The sequence below is a fragment of the Pyrus communis genome, chromosome 10 (genome assembly GCF_041283825.1).
Source record: "Pyrus communis isolate YQ-2024b chromosome 10, ASM4128382v1, whole genome shotgun sequence".
Taxonomy (NCBI): domain Eukaryota; kingdom Viridiplantae; phylum Streptophyta; class Magnoliopsida; order Rosales; family Rosaceae; genus Pyrus; species Pyrus communis.
Window position 1 is genome coordinate 4,954,952 of NC_142574.1, and position 18,517 is coordinate 4,973,468.

Consider the following 18,517-nt stretch of genomic DNA (forward strand, 5'->3'; position numbering starts at 1 on the left):
TAAGTGGATTCTAGAATAACACTTTAAATGCTTCATGCAAGAAGCACATATCTAGTTCTTCTTCCGAAAAACACTTAAGGTGATTTTGGCACTCAAAATCAATGTTATCAAAAACGCTTTCAAACATTTCAAAAGCACTTCCAAATGAGCCCCAATCATTCACATCCTCGCCCGTTCTAATCCCTTGTATCTTCATATTTTCATACCTATGCTAGCTGGTGGTAAAAGCTAAAGCCAATTTCACCAAGAAAAAGGGAACTTGCACAAGCATTGGTGGTGATTCTTTTCTTTATTCTCTTATCTGCTAAAAATTCTTGTCAGATAATTACAAGTGGCAAGGTCTTTGCAGCCTTGGAAATCGCCAGGTGGACAGTATTAAGGAAAAATCAGATGGGCTTTTGTCATTTAGTTGACGTGACTTGAAACCCATTTCTCGTTGCTCCAACGCCTGCCTCACACCCTGCCCTTCCTCCACAAACTGTCAACACACACAGTCGCATGCAATCCAAGCTTATTGGATTAAATCTCTCTCTCTCGTTTCAAACACATTGGCAGGCAGGAGGCCTCAAACGTGTGCACTTTTCGTCCTCAGCTTTTGCTTCTCCCTCTCTTTCTCTCCCATCTTTTACTAAGAAGGTTCAAATGATTTAGCTCTCTGTGTTTTCCTCAAATATTTGCATAACTAAATTGTGGGTTTTGTAAGAAAAGCAACATAAGTCGTGGGTTTTTCTTTTCTTCAATGTGGGTTTTCTTGTGTCATCAGCCTCAGCACTACGTTGGAGTCACTCACTTATTTTGAAAGCTCTAAGGTAAATATGCTTCTACTTGTTATCCTTTTTCTGTATATTTCATGCGTACCAAATGATGAACTGAAAAGATGTTGTCTTTCTTTTGTACCTGGTGACCATCACCATCAGTAGGGAACAAAAATTCAAACTTTTCTTTATGTGCTCAACATTTTGCCAATTTTTTCCTTATATCATGTCAAGTTTTCAATCCACAACAGGAAACCAGAACATGCAATCAGCCAAACTTTCGGAATTTTGTTTAAAGTCGAAAGCCATTAAGTTTTCCATTCTTCTTTGTTCCTGCATTTTGATGGTGGAGTATAATTGTTTAAGTTAATCTAGCCTATATCTTGTCTTCTCTTCCTTGCAGGGATACAACACTGTCAAACAAAAGAGCCCGTTTATGGCCTGCTCTCTGTCCATATCACGGTTTTCTGGGTGTTCTTTTATTCCATATTCCAGTAACCAGCAACTGCATCCATTATCATATGCCACTAATTACAAGACAAGGCATCCCCCTTTTGTTGCAAGAAACTTCTTGGGAAATCCTTTACTAGCTTCCTCTGTATGCGGATGGAGAGGACTTTATTTCTCAAACCACAGACCAGTCCTTTCAAAAAGATTGCGGATTATACATGCAGGACTTGATGTTGCCAACGCTGCTGATGTCATTAATGATTTGGGATTTGATACTTTGACGTTCTTAGCTGTTACTGTCATTATCGTTCCAGCATTCAAGATCATTAAAGCTAGTCCTGTAAGACTGTTGTTGTATCGCACCTATATTATTGTTATTTTTGTAAAATTTACACGAGATCACTTCTTAGATGAAATACAGTATACGTTATGGTTTTCAGATACTTGGTTTCTTCTTTGCGGGGATTACACTCAATCAATTTGGCTTGATTCGGAATCTTACAGATGTGAAAGTTTTGTCTGAATGGGGGATTCTTTTCTTGGTAAGCATTCTTTGTTGATGTTTACTGGCAGAAAAGTTAATAATATCTGGCCTTCTATTCTTATGCTGTACCTGTACCATGTCTATGAATACTGCAATTCATCACCTTGCTTTGTGCACCTGTGATAGCCCTCTGTGTTAGCTTGATTTACATTATTGGTTCATTTTTTTTCATATTCAATTACTGTTATCTATGAGATTTGACTCAAGAACAAAGTGGAGACTAAATGCCTTTATTCCAAATGGTCATTGCCGATATATGTAGTTGGTGTATTCCCAAACAACTTATCCTTTTGGGGTTCAGTAGTTGTCTAACAGGGTATCAGACCTGAGTAGCATGAGATCATGCCTTGAACCTCCTATTGGCATTTCCCATATTTTGTTGTTTAGGGAGGTGCAGGTGAGGAAGGAGGGTGTTAGCTTGATATGCATGCTTGGCTCATTCTCTAACTTGAGTTTTTGAGGTCTAGTGGTTGCCTAACACTTGAGATAAGCCGAAAAATTCTTTTCCGTTATGAAGACAGAACTTCTTCTTTTTGCTTAGGCCACCCCTGTGTACTTCATAGAAAGAATGAAAATATATATTCTCGTGCGTACTTATTGATGCTCAAACATAAGTACAATAACAACAACAACAACAAAGCCTTATCCCACTAAGTGGGGTTGGCTGCGGGTCCCAAGCCCACATAAAGGAGGAGGGGGAGGGCCCAGCACTCCTATCTTACGTCGAATCCTTATGATGCTCAAACATAAGTACATCCATCTTAAATTAGTTTTCTATTGGTTAATTACCGGATTCACCTAACTGTGACACTAAGAGTAAAAAAGAGGATTAATACTTAGGGTTCACTGCCTGGACTTACCTCAGATTATGGACAGCGAAATACCTGGGAAGGTGTTTGGATGAAGTGTCCTCTGCTTTGCATAGTTTTTTCTTAGACGCTTGTGCCATTTCTTCTGCAATTTGTGTTCTCCCAAAAGTTAAAGAATATGATTTCTAAATAAGCTTATATTCCTCTCATGGTGATATGTTAGTGCAAACCTTTTACATTGTTTTGTTTGACTGTTATGTTTCCCTTTCAGCTGTTTGAGATGGGCTTGGAGCTTTCATTCTCGCGCCTAAAGGCTCTTGCAAAATTTGCCTTTGGAATGGGATTAACTCAGGTAATTTGTAGACAAAAAGAAATACTTGGTGTTTCTAGTGTCCATCTGGTTGTGTAAATTAGACGATAGTATTCTCTTTATTGAGGATAATTATGAAATTCAAACTGGAGTAGTTAGGGTATTGATAAAACTGGAAAAATGTAGTTTTGAGGTTATTTCAGATTTTATGGTTGTATTTGTATTCTGGAAAGCTATAAGGCACCCAAAAAAATAAAGAAGAAGAAGAGTATTCATATGGAATGGAATAAGATAGGAATTGAGTTGCTAATAAGTAGGAGGAAGAAATGGACATTGCATTTCAGTGTTTTGTTCGCTTAACAAATTGATTGATAGGAACCAAATAATTTAATTATAGTTTTATATATATCATTTTGTGAAAAGCTATTTATATAACAAATTACTTTTCAGTAACAAATATCATTTTTTAGATTCGTCTCTCTCTTACTCTGTGTGTCTGTGTGTATGTGTGTTGATCAATAAGGGTTGATATAAAATTATAATTAAAGTTGTGAACTTCTGATTGAATAGGCATAGGGACATTTGCATTTCTTAAGGGCTAAGGCTCTTGCAACATCTTTGTTGTGGGAAAATTCCATGAACGGTTATTGTAGCATAGCTGGAAGCATACTTGGTGCTGTTGATTAATAATTTTAAACACCTTTGAATGGCACCATTGTCATTATGTAGTCCTATAATTGCTCTTTGCCCTGATCTTTTATGCTAAGCTTCTGTTTGCAGTTTATGAATGCTGCAATTGCATGGAAAAACACAAATGACCATCTATAGTGCTGCTTGAATTTTTGACCTTGTTTTTTTTTCCCTCTTGAAGGTCGTATTATCTACTCTTGCTTTCACAGCCTTCGAACTTCCACCTAATGGGGCTATTGGAACCCAAATTTTGACGTTCCTCTTTAACTCCAGGCCTGATTTGGTGAGAACTCTGTTCTGTAGAACACTTTTAGCATTTGTTTCATCTATATGTAACATGGTATTACCATTCGTCTTCTCTTGTTAAATATTTGAATCTTTTGACTTAGTTACTTGTTTGATTCCACTTTATTATATAGTTTTCAGGATTGCATCCACATTAGGTGCAGTGTTTACGGTTTTCTTCGATTATTCCCTTCTTTTAGTTTCAACTTATGGGAACATACTTTTTAACTTTATTAAGATTTGAGCTAATGGGCAAGGTCAGTAAGCTAGTGGCTAGTTGAACATATAAGATCTGATATTATTCTTATCCGTCCTTTCTGTCCATAAGTTCAGGATGGTTTTACTTTTGTGTTCTTTGTTTGATATATTTTTGGTCTTTGGTTCATTGGAAGGGTTCAAGCTCTGGGCCTATTTTATTCCTAATCCATTACGCAAATAACCCGAGGAGTATAATTTAGTTTTTAGCCCAAGTGTCCTTTGTACATTGAAGGGGTTCAAGCTCTGCACCCACCGGTCCACCCTTCCTCACATCTTGGGCTAACCCAACGAGTATAATTTAGTTTTCGTAAAGATTTGACAACTAATTTAGTTATAGTGGTAATCCAATTTCTTTATTATCTTTGTCCAAATGCTTGTCCTGGTAAAAATATTCAAGTATGATAGATTTGTTTTGTTAAGTTAGTAAGTCTTCTTGATGTTTAAAATCACTATTGGTTTGTCTTTCAGTGTCACCAACTCGAGTATGATACGGATTGACCTCTGTCCTTGTCCTTGCTGTTTTTAATTTTTATTTTATGTTCTTCCTTTCATAATAGGTCAACATTAGAAGCGTTGATGAAGCCGTAGTGATTGGTGCTGCTCTCTCTCTGTCTTCTTCAGCTTTTGTACTTCAGGTAATTTAAATATGGAACTGCAGAATTTTTCAAATGAAGAAATCTGTTTCAGTTAGCTGCTATTATGATTCCAGATATAGCGGTGGAAGAAAATGGCTAGTTATATTCAAGGAAAAGTGATCATTTTCCTTCTTCTTTCCCCCCTTGCTAAGCTAAAGGGCGTGCTTTAAATATTTCATTTTCTTTCCAAGTTTTAGTAAGAACCCTTTGATGATAGTTTACTTCTTACCAGGGGTAATAGCAATCTATATAGTTGCAGTCACACCATGACATTTCAGTTGTTGGGTTAACCTGACCAGGAATCTAGCTGTACTGGCTTTAAACTTAAAGTCCCCTTCATAGTTAAGGATGCTTTGTTGTCAAACTTTAAAACCATGCTTTGAAGCTTGCCCAAGATCTCAATCACCATACATATTGTATGACCTATGAAATATAGTACTTGTGTCCTGTCTATTACATATCCTATTTGTAACAAATGTTTTCACATTTTTAAATCAAAGCTGAACTATTAATCTAAAAAGGAGATTACCTGGTTTTGATTAATTGTCAAATACACCTGAAGTTGAACGTTAACAATATGATGATAGAAATAGTTGTCTAAGGAAGTGTTGGAAGGGTTTGCTGTTTTATCGTTGGTATTAATGGTGCTTGTATGACTTGACTATAACACCTTACCAGCAAATAAAGCATAACAATTTAGTAAGAATTACAATAAGCACGCATGTGTGTATTATCCGCTTCCCAGCATATATCATATCTTTTACCCAAATTTTGGTCCCTTGAATGGGCATAATCCATGTAACACGTTACACATATAAGATCCTAGTGTGGGGAATTCACTGTCTTAGTTTTTGAGAGTATCCAGTATTTCAATTTCATTGACTTTTACAAGTTCTAAAATGGACAATAATGCAGAGTGTGTACTTTATTCCTAGGGCCAATAAATTTTCTGTTAATTTATATGTAATATATTTAATGACCATTGATATCGCTGCTTACATAGCATAATATATAGCTACTTGCAGAGAAAGGTGAACTCCCTACAAGATTTGGGTCAGCAACTCTAGGGATACTTCTTTTACAGGTTCTATTCCAAACCATGCTTGGAGTAATATTTTTTCTTCTTTTCCTTTTTGGGTTCGTTTTGATTTGTTGAATTGAATGGTGTTGAATGTTTTATGTATATTTCATGAATGAAACTTGTTACAAGATGCGGCATATATGGAAAAACAAACAAGACAGCTAATGCCAACATCATGATGACCTTCAAAGCTAATGCCAACATCATGATGACCTGCAATCCCTCTAAACTTATTCTATTATCCAGCTTTGGCTTTTACAATAGGAATAGCCGAAAGGAATGGATGAAAACAGTAGGTGAGAGGGAGGACCGAATATAATAGCTAGGCAATGATAGTAGGTGAGCTGTTTCTCCATCACCACTAGACACCACTTGTTATTCTTCTAATATTTAACCCTATTTTTAATAATGACATCCAATACTCCCCCTCAAGCTGGATCCAGTAGGTTGATGGATCCAAGCTTGCCAAGAAGAAGCTGAAACTGATGAGAGGCCAATGATTTTGTGAATAGGTCCGCAAGTTGATCCGAGCTCCTTACAAAATGCGTTTGGATAACCTGAGATTGAACTTGTGTACGAACATAGTGACAATCGACTTCAATGTGCTTGGTTCTCTCATGAAAAACTGGGTTGGAAGCAATGTGCATTGCAGCCTGATTGTCACAGAAAAGGGACATGGATTGATGATTGAAAACACCTAAGTCACACAGTAAACCTTTGAGCCAGATTAGTTCACACGCAGTAGATGCCATTGCCCGATATTCTGCCTCAGCACTGGATCTTGCAATGACAGTTTGTTTTTTGCTTTTCCATGAGACAAGGTTGCCTCCCACAAACGTGCAAAATCCCGTTGTAGACTTACGATCAATGGAATTGCCAGCCCAATCTGCATCACAATAACCTGTAATCTGAGTGCTTGCATTTTTCTTCATGATTATACCACGTCCCACAGAACCTTTTAGATACCGAAGTATCCTTTTGACTAGGTTAAAGTGCTCCATCGTGGGAGAGTGCATAAATTGGCTAACAATACTGACAGCATAGGTAATGTCGGGCCTTGTGATGGTCAGGTATATCAACTTACCAACCAACCGCTGATAATAACTTATGTTTGGAAGAGATTGACCCTCTAAGCTGACCTTAAGTTTAATGTCAAGAGGTGTAGGGACCGGTTTAGCATCACTCATGTTTGCTTCCTTAAGGAGATCCAGAACATATTTGCGCTGGTTAAGGAATAAGCCCTTGTGAGATGTAGCCATTTCGATGCCAAGGAAGTATCTCAGAACACCAAGATCTTTTATTGCAAAGCGTTGCTGAAGGGAGTGCTTGAGTTCTTTGATTTCTTCAGGGTTATCTCCGGTAATGATCAAGTCATCAACATACACAAGAACAACCAATGTACCAGCGGTGCCTGAGCGTACAAATAAAGAGGAGTCCGCATTGCTTCTTCCAAAACCAACACTGATAAGGACTGAACTGAGCTTAGCATACCAGGCTCTCGGTGATTGTTTAAGACCATAAATTGATTTGTGCAGTTTACACACAACATCCTGTTTATGACTTTGAGAGTGACCCGGTGGTAATCTCATGTAGACGTCTTCTTCAAGCTCACCATGTAAGAAGGCGTTTTTTACATCCATTTGATACATAGGCCATCCTTTGTTGACAGCCACAGACAAGAGTACGCGCACTGTGTTCATCTTTGCAACGGGGGCAAAGGTTTCCTTGTAATCCACATCAAATGTTTGAGTGAAGCCACGGGCCACTAATCGTGCCTTGTGTCTTTCAATAGACCCATCCGAGTTGAATTTAATCTTGTATATCCACCTGCAGCCTACTATCTTCTTTCCTTTGGGCAGTGGCACAATGCTCCAGGTTTTATGTTGATCGAGTGCATGCAGTTCATCCTGCATTGCTTGCTGCCACACTTGGGATTGGTTAGCTTCTTGAAATGATTGAGGCTCTTCATGCGCAGATATATTACTCAAATAGGCAGTGTAATTAGGTGACAACTTTTGATAAGAACAATAGTTGGATAAGGGGTGCTTGAGCTTGTACGTAACAAAGTCTTGCAGTCTTGCTGGTGGGTGCCTCTCACGAGTTGGATTTCGTCGAGGTATGGTAGGAAGAGACTCTTCTGAAGGTTCTTCAGGACCAATACTACGTAGAGTTTCATCTTCTACAGGCATGTTGCTGTCGTCATATGAATCTGGTTGATTTGGAGCCACAAGATCCATTGTGTGAGTTTGATCACCCGCATTGTTGTGTATCTCAGTCCTTGGCAGTGGAAACATGTCCAAGATAATCTCCCCCTGACTTGTACTATCCAGAGACTTACTGTAATAAGAGTTAGTTTCATGAAATTGAACATCCTTTGAAACAATTAATCTCTTAAGTTGTGGATTATAACACTTATACCCTTTTTGTGTGGACGAGTAGCCAAGGAAAATGCATTTAGTTGCCCTAGGATCAAGTTTGTCTCGATGTAATGACTGAACATGAACAAAACAGATGCATCCAAAGACTTTGAGGTGAGACAAGTCCACCTTTCTGTTCTTGACTATCTCCATTGGGGATTTGAACCCCAAAACCCTACTAGGTAATCTGTTGATCAGGTAAGCTGCTGTCATGACGCTTTGAGACCAAAAACGTTTTGGTACATTCATTTGTAACATCAATGCCCTAGTTTTTTCAAGGAGATCTCGGTTTTTTCTCTCGGCAACACCATTTTGTTGGGGTGTGCCAACACAGCTAGTTTGATGTATGATGCCATTGTTGCTCAAATATTGAGTCATGACTTGGGACATGTATTCTGTGCCATTATCAGACCTTAGGGTTTTGATTTGAGAAGAAAAATGATTTTTGACAAGGTTGTGAAAGTCCTTAAACACTTCCATCACCTCACTTTTTGATTTTAACAAATATAACCAGGTGGCTCTTGAATAATCATCAACAAAAGTTATGAAATATTTATAACCATCAAAAGATTCATTTGTTGGTCCCCATAAATCAGAGTGTACAAGCTCAAAAAGATGAGAAACTCTAGACATCGAAGACCCTAGAGGTAGTCTTGTTGCCTTTGACAAATGACAAGTTTCACAGTGGGTTGATTCTTTGCCTAAGTCAGGAAATAAGGTGGATAAGATAGGTTGAGATGGATGAGCTAGTCGTTGGTGCCACAAGGTGGAAGCTTGAATGGAGGTATGGATGGACTTTGACTTGGCATGGAACCCACAGGAAGAGCTTTTTGATATGTAATAGAGACCATCAAGGTAAAACCCCTCACCAATCGTCCTCTTGGTTATACAATCCTGAAAAATGACAGTTTTTGGTGAAAAAATGGCCAAACAATTTAAGGAATTTGTGATTCTTCCCACTGAGAGAAGTTGAAATGGAAATGATGGGACATATAGGGCCATAGACTCTATTTGATCAGATATCAGGTGGATTTTTCCCTTTCCTACAATCCTAGCACCTTCACCATTAGCAACAGATACATGTGAAAGATTATGTAGTTTCTCAAATCTATGTAACTTTGACATTTGATTAGTCATATGGTCTGTGGCACCAGAATCTACAACCCAAAAATCATGTAACTCATTTATTTTAAGAGCAGTTTGGAAAGCAGTTACGATACCTTTCAAGTCTGTCTGAGGTACATAATCAGCATCAGCTAAAAAACCTGCAAATTTGCCCATCAATGCAGTAGTACTTCCATCTTCATGATCAACCGATCCATCCTCTTTTCCCTTCTTTTGTTGGAGATACGCTGCGAACTCATTTAAAAGGATGGCAGGATTTGCAGTGAACTGTTGATAGGTATCAACATTGTTGATAGATGAAGATGTTGCAGTGTTGGCACGAGGGTGTGCTCGACTTGTCTTTGATGCGGATTTATCCTTCATGAAGTCAGGTTTGAGTTCTGGATGTAGGATCCAGCACTTGTCTCTCACATGCCCGATGTTGTCACAATGTAGGCACTTTAAATGAGGGTTTTTTCCTTTATATCTTTTTTCATTTGTCAGGTAAGCCCTAGCTTCTGTCACGTTGGTTTTTATACCATTGTTCATGACTTTTCTCCTTACTTCCTCACGTTGGATAGTTGCACAGATACTAGTGAAGGATGGTAGCTCCGAGTTCATGAGAATGTGACTTCTCAAATCCTCATATTCTGAGCTCAAGCTAGACAATAATTGAAAAATTTTATCTTCTTCAGTTCTTTTAAGGAGCACAGAGAGATCAGTTGTGTGAGGTCTGTACACATCTAACTCATTCCACATGCTTCTCAAAGAACCAAGATGTTGAACAAAGCTTTTACCTTCTTGCTGTATGTTGGAGATATCCTTCTTGAGTTGAAAGATGCGAGCTGCATTGTTTTGATTTCCATACATCTCCTTCACGGTGGTCCAAAGGATGAGAGACGACTCGGAATAGCTGAAGATTTCAGCAATATTCCTTTCCATAGAATTTAACAACCATGACATGACCAGTTGATCTTTACATAGCCACCCTCCATATTCTGGAGAAGAAGCATCTGGTGCAGGTTGACTGCCATTGATGAAACCGAGTTTGGATCTTCCACCGAGAGCAAGACTAACAGCCCTTGCCCATGGCAAATAATTAAACTCATTCAATAATACTGAACTGAGTCGTTGGTTTGGATTGATATCCATTTCAGAAGCACTTCCAGATGAAGAAGCAATCATACTTCCATCTGCCATTGTTTTTGAAAAATAAACACAGCAGGTTCGATATACAGAACTGGCTCAGGATGATGCCCGCTCTGATACCATGTTGAATGTTTTATGTATATTTCATGAATGAAACTTGTTACAAGATGCGGCATATATGGAAAAACAAACAAGACAGCTAATGCCAACATCATGATGACCTTCAAAGCTAATGCCAACATCATGATGACCTGCAATCCCTCTAAACTTATTCTATTATCCAGCTTTGGCTTTTACAATAGGAATAGCCGAAAGGAATGGATGAAAACAGTAGGTGAGAGGGAGGACCGAATATAATAGCTAGGCAATGATAGTAGGTGAGCTGTTTCTCCATCACCACTAGACACCACTTGTTATTCTTCTAATATTTAACCCTATTTTTAATAATGACATCCAATAAATGGAATAAGCAGTGTTGTTGCTTTTTCTTTTACTTCCTGTTATGGATTTTGATAACGTTGCCATGCAAAGTATATAACAAGAGTATGATATCGGTAACTTTTGGCCCCCCACTACTTGATATTTTCAGGACATAGCAGTCGTACCTCTCTTTGTCATACTTCCAGTGCTGGAAAGCCAGGTATATGAGAAATTCAACTAATATTTTCTTTTAACTACATAATTACAGTTGAATGTGCAATTGTGTTAATGTAATTAGGATTACTGAATGCTGATGGTAGAACACAAAATCATTGCCTCCTTATATATAATAAAAAAAGAATTGATTGTATGACCGTGAGTACTGGGTGGTTTGTCTCTTTAAGATGAGCAGACCACTGTTCATCTCATTATGTAATCTGTGCAATGTCTTCTGTGAAGAGAATGGAGTATGGAAGAAAGAAATTCCAGTGAAATTCCAACGAAAAACTCAAATTGATTTTCAATTCTAATTTCTAGGTCTGATCCAAAATATATCATCAGTGAAGGATACTTACTGCTGGAAAATATCACTCTATTTGTAGGGAATTTTATTTTTGATGAAGCTAGCTTCTATTCTGTTAAATTATTAGTACAGAAAACCTGTTTTTATTATCAACGGCTTCATGTTTTGAGTAAATTTTATTTTATCAACCATCCCTGATTTGTGTCGTGACTTTTTGCACCTTTTATCTTGAGTGTGCTGTTTTCTTACTTTTCGTTTTCTTTTTAAACATTTTATCTGCTTTCAGATACTAGTCACTCATTCAGCATTCCTTCAATTTTTATTTTCTTCAGAACCTAGCAGAGGAAAGTATATGGCCAATGCTTCTGAAGGAAAGTCTAAAAGCCTTAGGTGGACTCGGTATTCTTTCTCTTGGAGGAAAATTCCTTCTTAGACGAGTTTTTGAGGTGCGCATGGCAAACAGAACAGCTTAAACTCTTTATATATTTTATTTCTGGCCACTAAATTAAGTTTGTCAAATCAGTTTGTGGCAGAAGCAAGGAGCTCTGAGGCTTTTGTTGCACTTTGCTTATTGACAGTTGCAGGGACCTCACTTCTCACCCAGAAGTTGGGTTTCAGTGATACGGTTTGATATTCCTTCTCATAGATGTAGAATATCTGAGATTATTACCTCCTCTATCTATGTAATAGTTGAGTTTCACTATATATGCAGCTTGGAGCATTTTTGGCTGGAGCACTGTTAGCGGAAACAAATTTCCGGACACAAATTGAAGCTGATATAAGGCCATTTCGAGGCCTACTTCTTGGATTATTTTTTGTAACTACAGGGACGTCCATTGACATGCCGGTACATAAGTACTGTTTAGTTTCGAACATCGTTTGATGTTTCTGGTTTCAAGCTTATTTTCTAAACTTTTCTTTTCTGAAAAGCAATTTTTGGATACTTGTGTGGCTGCCTACTTGTTTTCAAACGGTTCTCTTTGTTAAATGTTTCAATGACAGAATACTGTTAGTGAACTAAGGCACCAAAATGGTCCCTAATTTATCTTTTGTATGAAAACAGTAAACTTGGTTATGCCTATGCATTTTATTCTGTTTCTTTTAATTATTTTATTGATCTGGTAAGTGATCCTATTGTCTTGATAAATAACCAAATAAAGATTTTTTGACCTGCGTGACATTAACATATCTAACTTCGTGTTCGGTTTTCATATACAACATTTACAGATGCACCAATAATAGAAAAAAACAGAATAATCATTTATAATTTAGCATTCCTTTTCTCTTATATAAGTCATATATTCTTTTATATGCAGCTTCTTTTCCGAGAGTGGCCGAATGTGCTTTCTCTCTTGGCAGGCTTGATTGTCATCAAGACACTGATAATAACAGCAATAGGCCCTCGTGTTGGACTTACTTTACAAGAAAGTGTAAGAATAGGACTGCTTCTATCTCAAGGAGGCGAGTTCGGATTTGTAGTTTTTTCGCTTGCAAATAGGTGAGTTAGAACTCATAACTCATTATATCAAACAAAGAATAACATGACTGAACATGTCAGGATTTCTATCTGTTTAAATAACTTCCTGCCTTGTCAAAACAGGCTTGGTGTACTTCCACTCGAGCTTAACAAGTTGCTTATAATTGTTGTTGTCTTGTCAATGGCATTGACCCCATTGCTTAATGATGCTGGAAGAAGGGCTGCTGAATTGATTGATGACAAATTTGGTGCCGAGGATGTAAGTTCCTACATCAAGTAGGAATTGATTGATGATAAATCTGGCATTGATGTATCTGGATTGATTTTTCATGCATCAACTCTTTAAATTACAAGGCCATAACATTACTTGTTTAACGTTTGATCAGAAACTGAATATAACCGTTTGAAGTTTCTTCACTCTAATCAATTTTTTTTTTTTTCTACTTTTCCTTTTAATAATTATTTATGATAAATCATAAAGTACAACCATCCAGTTTTTCTGAATTAGTTTTTTATTTATAATATTCCCATATATTCAGTTTCAATTTAGTGCCTGAATTTTGAACAATTGTGTACAGAAAACTGCTGAGGTGGTGAACTTTGATTCAAGTGAACCTGTTGTTATTCTTGGATTTGGACAAATGGGACAGGTAAGGTTAACTTATGTTCTTCTGCAAGATTATAATTGCGAGTGGGCTGTGGGTCTCTGATCCTATTGTAATTCCTTTTGCTCTCTTTCCTTCATGTCCAGGTCCTTGCCAATTTCTTGTCTACCCCATTGGCTTCCGGGATAAATAGCGATAATCTGGGATGGCCGTTTGTAGCTTTTGATCTGGATCCTTCTGTGGTGAAGGTCAATGAAATTTATTTTCGTTGCTTTCTATGTTAAAGAGGATTTTATATGAATGATTGCTTGCTCAGTCCGAAATATTTGAATGACTTCTTTTTTAGTCTGAAATAGTTGATGACTTTTAATAAAGCAAGTGAAATCTTCTTAATTGCCATAATTAATTGAGGAAGTCTGGTTTTAATAACTTCAACAGAACAGTGGATTTTGAATTGTCTGGTATAAAGTACTATATAATTTTACACCCCCTGAGAATGAAATGATTGTCACCCACCAAATTGGTTTTTGTATAGTTGTAATATTTTCTGATGGCATGAAAACAGTAAGGATCTCATCAACAATGCAGTAATCTCGATATCATAAACGCTATATTTAACAAGCCTCAAGAGCTAAACTGTGGTAGACACACCTTCTAATCTAGATATCATATGTTGTTTTGGGACTCTAATTGCATAATTGCATTAGAAGCTGGGAATCAGTGCTGAAAAAGTCAAATATGCTGAATATGCAGATTGGAATTTGCTACCCAGATAAAGTTTATTATTGTTTTCATTTTATTTTCCTTAAACCGTATTAGTTTTTTGATTGACACTTGAAGTTTGACATCTTCTTTAAACAAATGGAAAATCTATATATTTATTGCGGTTCTTTTTTTTCTTTTACGTATGTTAAGGATAAATTGATATACTTGGTGATGACATTAAACTATTTTCACCATTCCATTTACAGGCGTCTAGGGAACTTGGTTTTCCAATTCTGTATGGGGATGGATCACGTCCAGCAGTTTTGCAATCTGCTGGCATCGCTTCCCCAAAAGCTGTCATGGTTATGTACACTGCGAGGAGTAAAACTACTGAGGCCGTTCAAAGGCTTCGACATGCTTTCCCAGCGGTAATGCACTCTCTCTCTCTCTTTTGTCAATCCATTATAAGCACATAGGATGCAATCACACAAAGTAGACAGAAAAAGTCCTTGCCTTGTGACAAAACAACAGAAGCTGTATTTGGGTTCACTAGAAGCCACATCAAAGGGAAAAAATTGTTGTCAGGAGCTTGTGAAGTTTCAGTGCTTGTGATTTGATAGAAACATTTTTCCTTATTTTAAACATGTTGTTTTATATGTAAGGTCCATGTTATCCAATCTTGGGCTAAAAGCGCAGGTTTCAAACTTGCTATTGCTGCATGAATTATCCTTGAATTGAGCTTCTCTTGTTTTGGATTTCAACTCAATGTAGGACATTCAGTGGTTTTTAAACCCATTTTTTAGATGAAGCCTGAAATTGTTTTTGTTTTCCTCTTCTTTATACAGTTTTCTACTGACTTCGGCACGTCTCTGTGTGTGTGTGGGGAACCCCGTCCCATTTTGCATTATCTTCATTCCAGCTCTTCTGTATTCATCTGGACCATGACGTGGTTTAGTTATACAGCTTACAATCATAGAAGTTTAGAGTAAGAAATATTACTTATACACACTGAGTGAGATCATACCATTTGTGCTTGAAGGAGTTTCCTATTGAACTCCGATTTGAAGGGCATTGTAAAACCAATGAATTTGATATTGGTATCCAATTCGATTTGAGAATCCCAGTCCTTTTTGGCTATACATTGATTGCACCAGCTCAAGTACTATGAAGGCTAAATTCCTGCCAATACCATTTCCTTTCCTCTGGATTTTAAACCCTTTTGTATACTTCTCCACTGTGGTCTGAATATGGTAAAAGTTCTGTATTGCAGATCCCAATTTATGCCAGAGCTCTGGATCTCAAGCACCTTTTAGAACTGAAGCAATCAGGTGCAACAGATGCTATTCTGGAAAGCGCAGAGGTATCAAATTAATTGATTGTTATTGTTTGCGTTATTGAATACATAACTAGCAAGTCTTTTTTTAATACAATTTGACACCAGACTAATATTTTAATTCATGCAGACGAGTTTGCAGCTGGGCTCCAAGCTTTTGAAAGGGTTTGGAGTTATGTCCGATGATGTGAACTTTCTTCGTCAACTCATTCGGGATTCCATGGAGCTCCAAGCTAAAGGAGTGAGCAAAACTGATGATAAAGAACTTAATGATTTGCAACCGATGCAGGTACTTGCAAGCATCCTACACTGAAATTGCTTTGTCTAATCTTATTGCTCATTATCTTTCCCCCTCATTTTCATTGTTTCTTGTATAATCATGCGACCTTGGATACCCTTCGTGACATTTTGAAGACGCAAAAGTTATAGCAATGTCAAGTTGAGCTACTAGAATTATTTTGTAAATCTTATTGATACAATGCAGTAGAATGATCTATGTATAATAACGATTGGTTTGGTTGACAAGGTGAGAGTTGCGGACTTAATTGATGACGCTGTACCCCTTTCACCAACTCCATCAGAAGACAAATCATGGGGGGTAAACCAGGAAGATGCTTCTTATAGCATGGCATTTGAGGGCGATGTGGATGAAGCAAAGCATGACAGTGAGCTCCACCGGTCAGAGAATGCAGAAGAAAAAGAAGTTTCACATCGCGGCTTAGATACAGAGAACGGTATTGCAATGAAATCACAAGACGTTGAGGGATCAACCTCTTGCGTAACAACGAAGGATGAACTGTGATTGAGGAGGGAAAATAGTTTATGAGCTTGACTTTTCGGTCAAAGTGAAATCATAATTCCTTGATGAAGGTGTCAAAAACTAGTCTGTTTTGCTTGAGACTAGCAATGCGCGCAGGAACAAACTGAACTCTCGGACATCAATATTCTCTGTTTCAGGAAACGGAGCAAGGGGTGCTAATTCTTCTTATCAACCCACAGGCTTGTATATTTTTTTCAATTCTTTGTTTCCTGACAACGCTCGAGAAATATACGATAGAATGTTTTAGTTTTAGTGTTTTTTTTCCTTCCTTTTGTTCCGAAGTCTTAAGCCATGTGGTTTACACCAAACCAAAAACAAAGGTGCACATAGAAAAAACAATGGAAATGATAAACACATACCTTTTTTAGCCTCATACACATATGTTTAATTTTATTTGTCGTTTTCGTTTGATTTGTTCAATTTATAGTCATAAATAGAAAAAGAAATATGAGAAGTTAAAAGTTGTGTGTATAAAACTTTCTCGCAACGTTAGAAATCCGGTTCCAAAAAGAATCCTCGCCTTCCAACACAAAATTGAAAGAAAAAGAAAGAATTTTTTAAGATTTTTCCATGAAACATGTGTCGTCCCACCATGAACCAAATGAAAAAGTGAGTTGAAAAACATGCACATATGTTTCTTCCAAAAAAAAAAGAAAAAAAAAAAAAAAAACATGTACATATGTCCGCTGATGGAAAATATAGAACAAGCATGAAAAAGAGGAGAAGTAGGATTTTCTTCCTTTTTATTATCATCTCCTTTCATCCGTTTCTCTCACACTTTTTTTTTTTTTTGTTTTATTCTCTATATAAAAATTCAAAACAAGATGTAAACGTGGCGTAATCGCAACCATTTAAACAGAAGGAGATTGAAGGGAATAGAGATCTTCCCACGGAAGAGAATCCTACTAAAAAAGAGGGTGCTTGCTGTACAACATGACTCTTTATGCTTTTATTCTTTTGTTGTGCAAGCGAAAGAGTAAAGTTGGCACAAATTGTTTATTGAAATAAGTACATAGAAAAAAAAAAGAAAACTAATGAAAAGGGTTTGAAAAGTTTGAGTTTTAACGATAAGAACAAAATAGAGAGTAAAGTGAATAATATCATGATTGACTTTTTAGTGTAAAAACGTGGGTTTTCGTTGAAGTGAACTGTACCGGAAACTTTTCGTTAAAAATCCCTAGAAAAAATGGGAAAATTTTTACATTACGAAGGTCTCTTTATATAGGAAAGCCTTATCATCGATAAAAAATAACCGGCTCTCATTCATTTTACTATTTCATCCCTCTAAGACTTATTTTATTTGTCACTTAATATTACGGTCTAGTAATATTTCTTTTCACTTGTGAGTGAGAGGTCTAGGTAGAGGAGGCGTTGAGGTGGAGCGAATGGTGCAGTTGCACATAGTCCCAAATTTGAAGGGGCCTTAAGCTTTTGTCATCTAACATCATGTAATAATGTTCTATATTTAAAAAATTGCTTTTGTTAGCACTTTAAACCGTATTGTGCACTCCTTATAAAGAATACTTTTTTTTATTTCCAAAACATAAAAACTTGGAGTATAATGAGATTTTTTGAGTATCAATAATAACATCCTGAAAAGCAACAGTTTCTTAATTTATAATATAACAACGTTATTATATATTCAAGTGAACTTTAAAGTTAGAGGTCTGATGCTTTTTTTCTTCTTCATGTTTGGTTATTTAAGATAAAACTCTTTTTGATTATTTAATGAAGATTATGTTTATAGCTCTTTTTATTTATCATTAAGGACATTTGTAAACATGCAATTAGTGAGTACTAAAGTTTGTTTTGAATTTTTTTTTTTTTGAACAAACGATATTATCTATGCTAAGAAGGTGGGAAAGTGGTTTAAGCCTCATAATAGACTAACAATAATATGGTTCAAATTTGTCTTTAACGAAAATTGAATATAAGACTTTTCACATACAAGTGAAGAGGAATACCACTAGATTGTAGTATTAAGTGACTTTATTTTGATTTAAGTGAATGTTTTCTAGTATCAATAAATTGTCATACTTTTTAAAAAATTAAAACTATTTTAAGGAGGATCTATTTTATAAATTTCACACAAGACTTCTAAAATCTCAAAGACGGCCATGGTCTTCGGTTTGATCCTTTAATTGGTT

The 18,517-nt window shown here is 36.7% G+C and overlaps 1 protein-coding gene across 3 annotated transcripts; it reads left to right on the plus strand.

The window, feature by feature from the left end:
• Positions 1-483: 483 nt before the first annotated feature.
• On the plus strand, positions 484-16,743 carry LOC137729762 (K(+) efflux antiporter 3, chloroplastic). Of its 3 annotated transcripts, none has more exons than XM_068468782.2 (20): positions 484-636; positions 764-809; positions 1,159-1,545; positions 1,646-1,747; positions 2,830-2,910; positions 3,740-3,841; positions 4,659-4,736; positions 5,752-5,820; positions 11,077-11,127; positions 11,763-11,876; positions 11,954-12,055; positions 12,143-12,277; positions 12,747-12,928; positions 13,031-13,166; positions 13,486-13,557; positions 13,659-13,760; positions 14,484-14,645; positions 15,488-15,577; positions 15,681-15,839; positions 16,077-16,743. In XM_068468782.2, exons 3-20 carry the CDS (start codon positions 1,192-1,194, stop codon positions 16,350-16,352), a joined length of 2,367 nt encoding a protein of 788 aa, XP_068324883.2. In that variant the 5' UTR covers positions 484-636; positions 764-809; positions 1,159-1,191; the 3' UTR covers positions 16,353-16,743. The 3 variants fall into 3 exon arrangements, 2 of the variants coding, with proteins under 2 accessions (XP_068324883.2, XP_088533888.1); XM_088677762.1 differs by having other exon boundaries at positions 538-636; positions 1,627-1,747; XR_015952296.1 differs by lacking the exon at positions 484-636 and having other exon boundaries at positions 670-809; positions 15,063-15,577.
• Positions 16,744-18,517: the final 1,774 nt, after the last annotated feature.

Bases quoted from the DNA above. Each gene is read 5' to 3' on its own strand.
- LOC137729762 (XM_068468782.2), top strand. From the start codon at position 1,192: ATGGCCTGCTCTCTGTCCATATCACGGTTTTCTGGGTGTTCTTTTATT. The intron at 12,056-12,142 runs GTTTGATATTCC...CTATATATGCAG, and splicing joins AGTTGGGTTTCAGTGATACG to CTTGGAGCATTTTTGGCTGG. The intron at 12,929-13,030 runs GTGAGTTAGAAC...TTGTCAAAACAG, and splicing joins GTTTTTTCGCTTGCAAATAG to GCTTGGTGTACTTCCACTCG.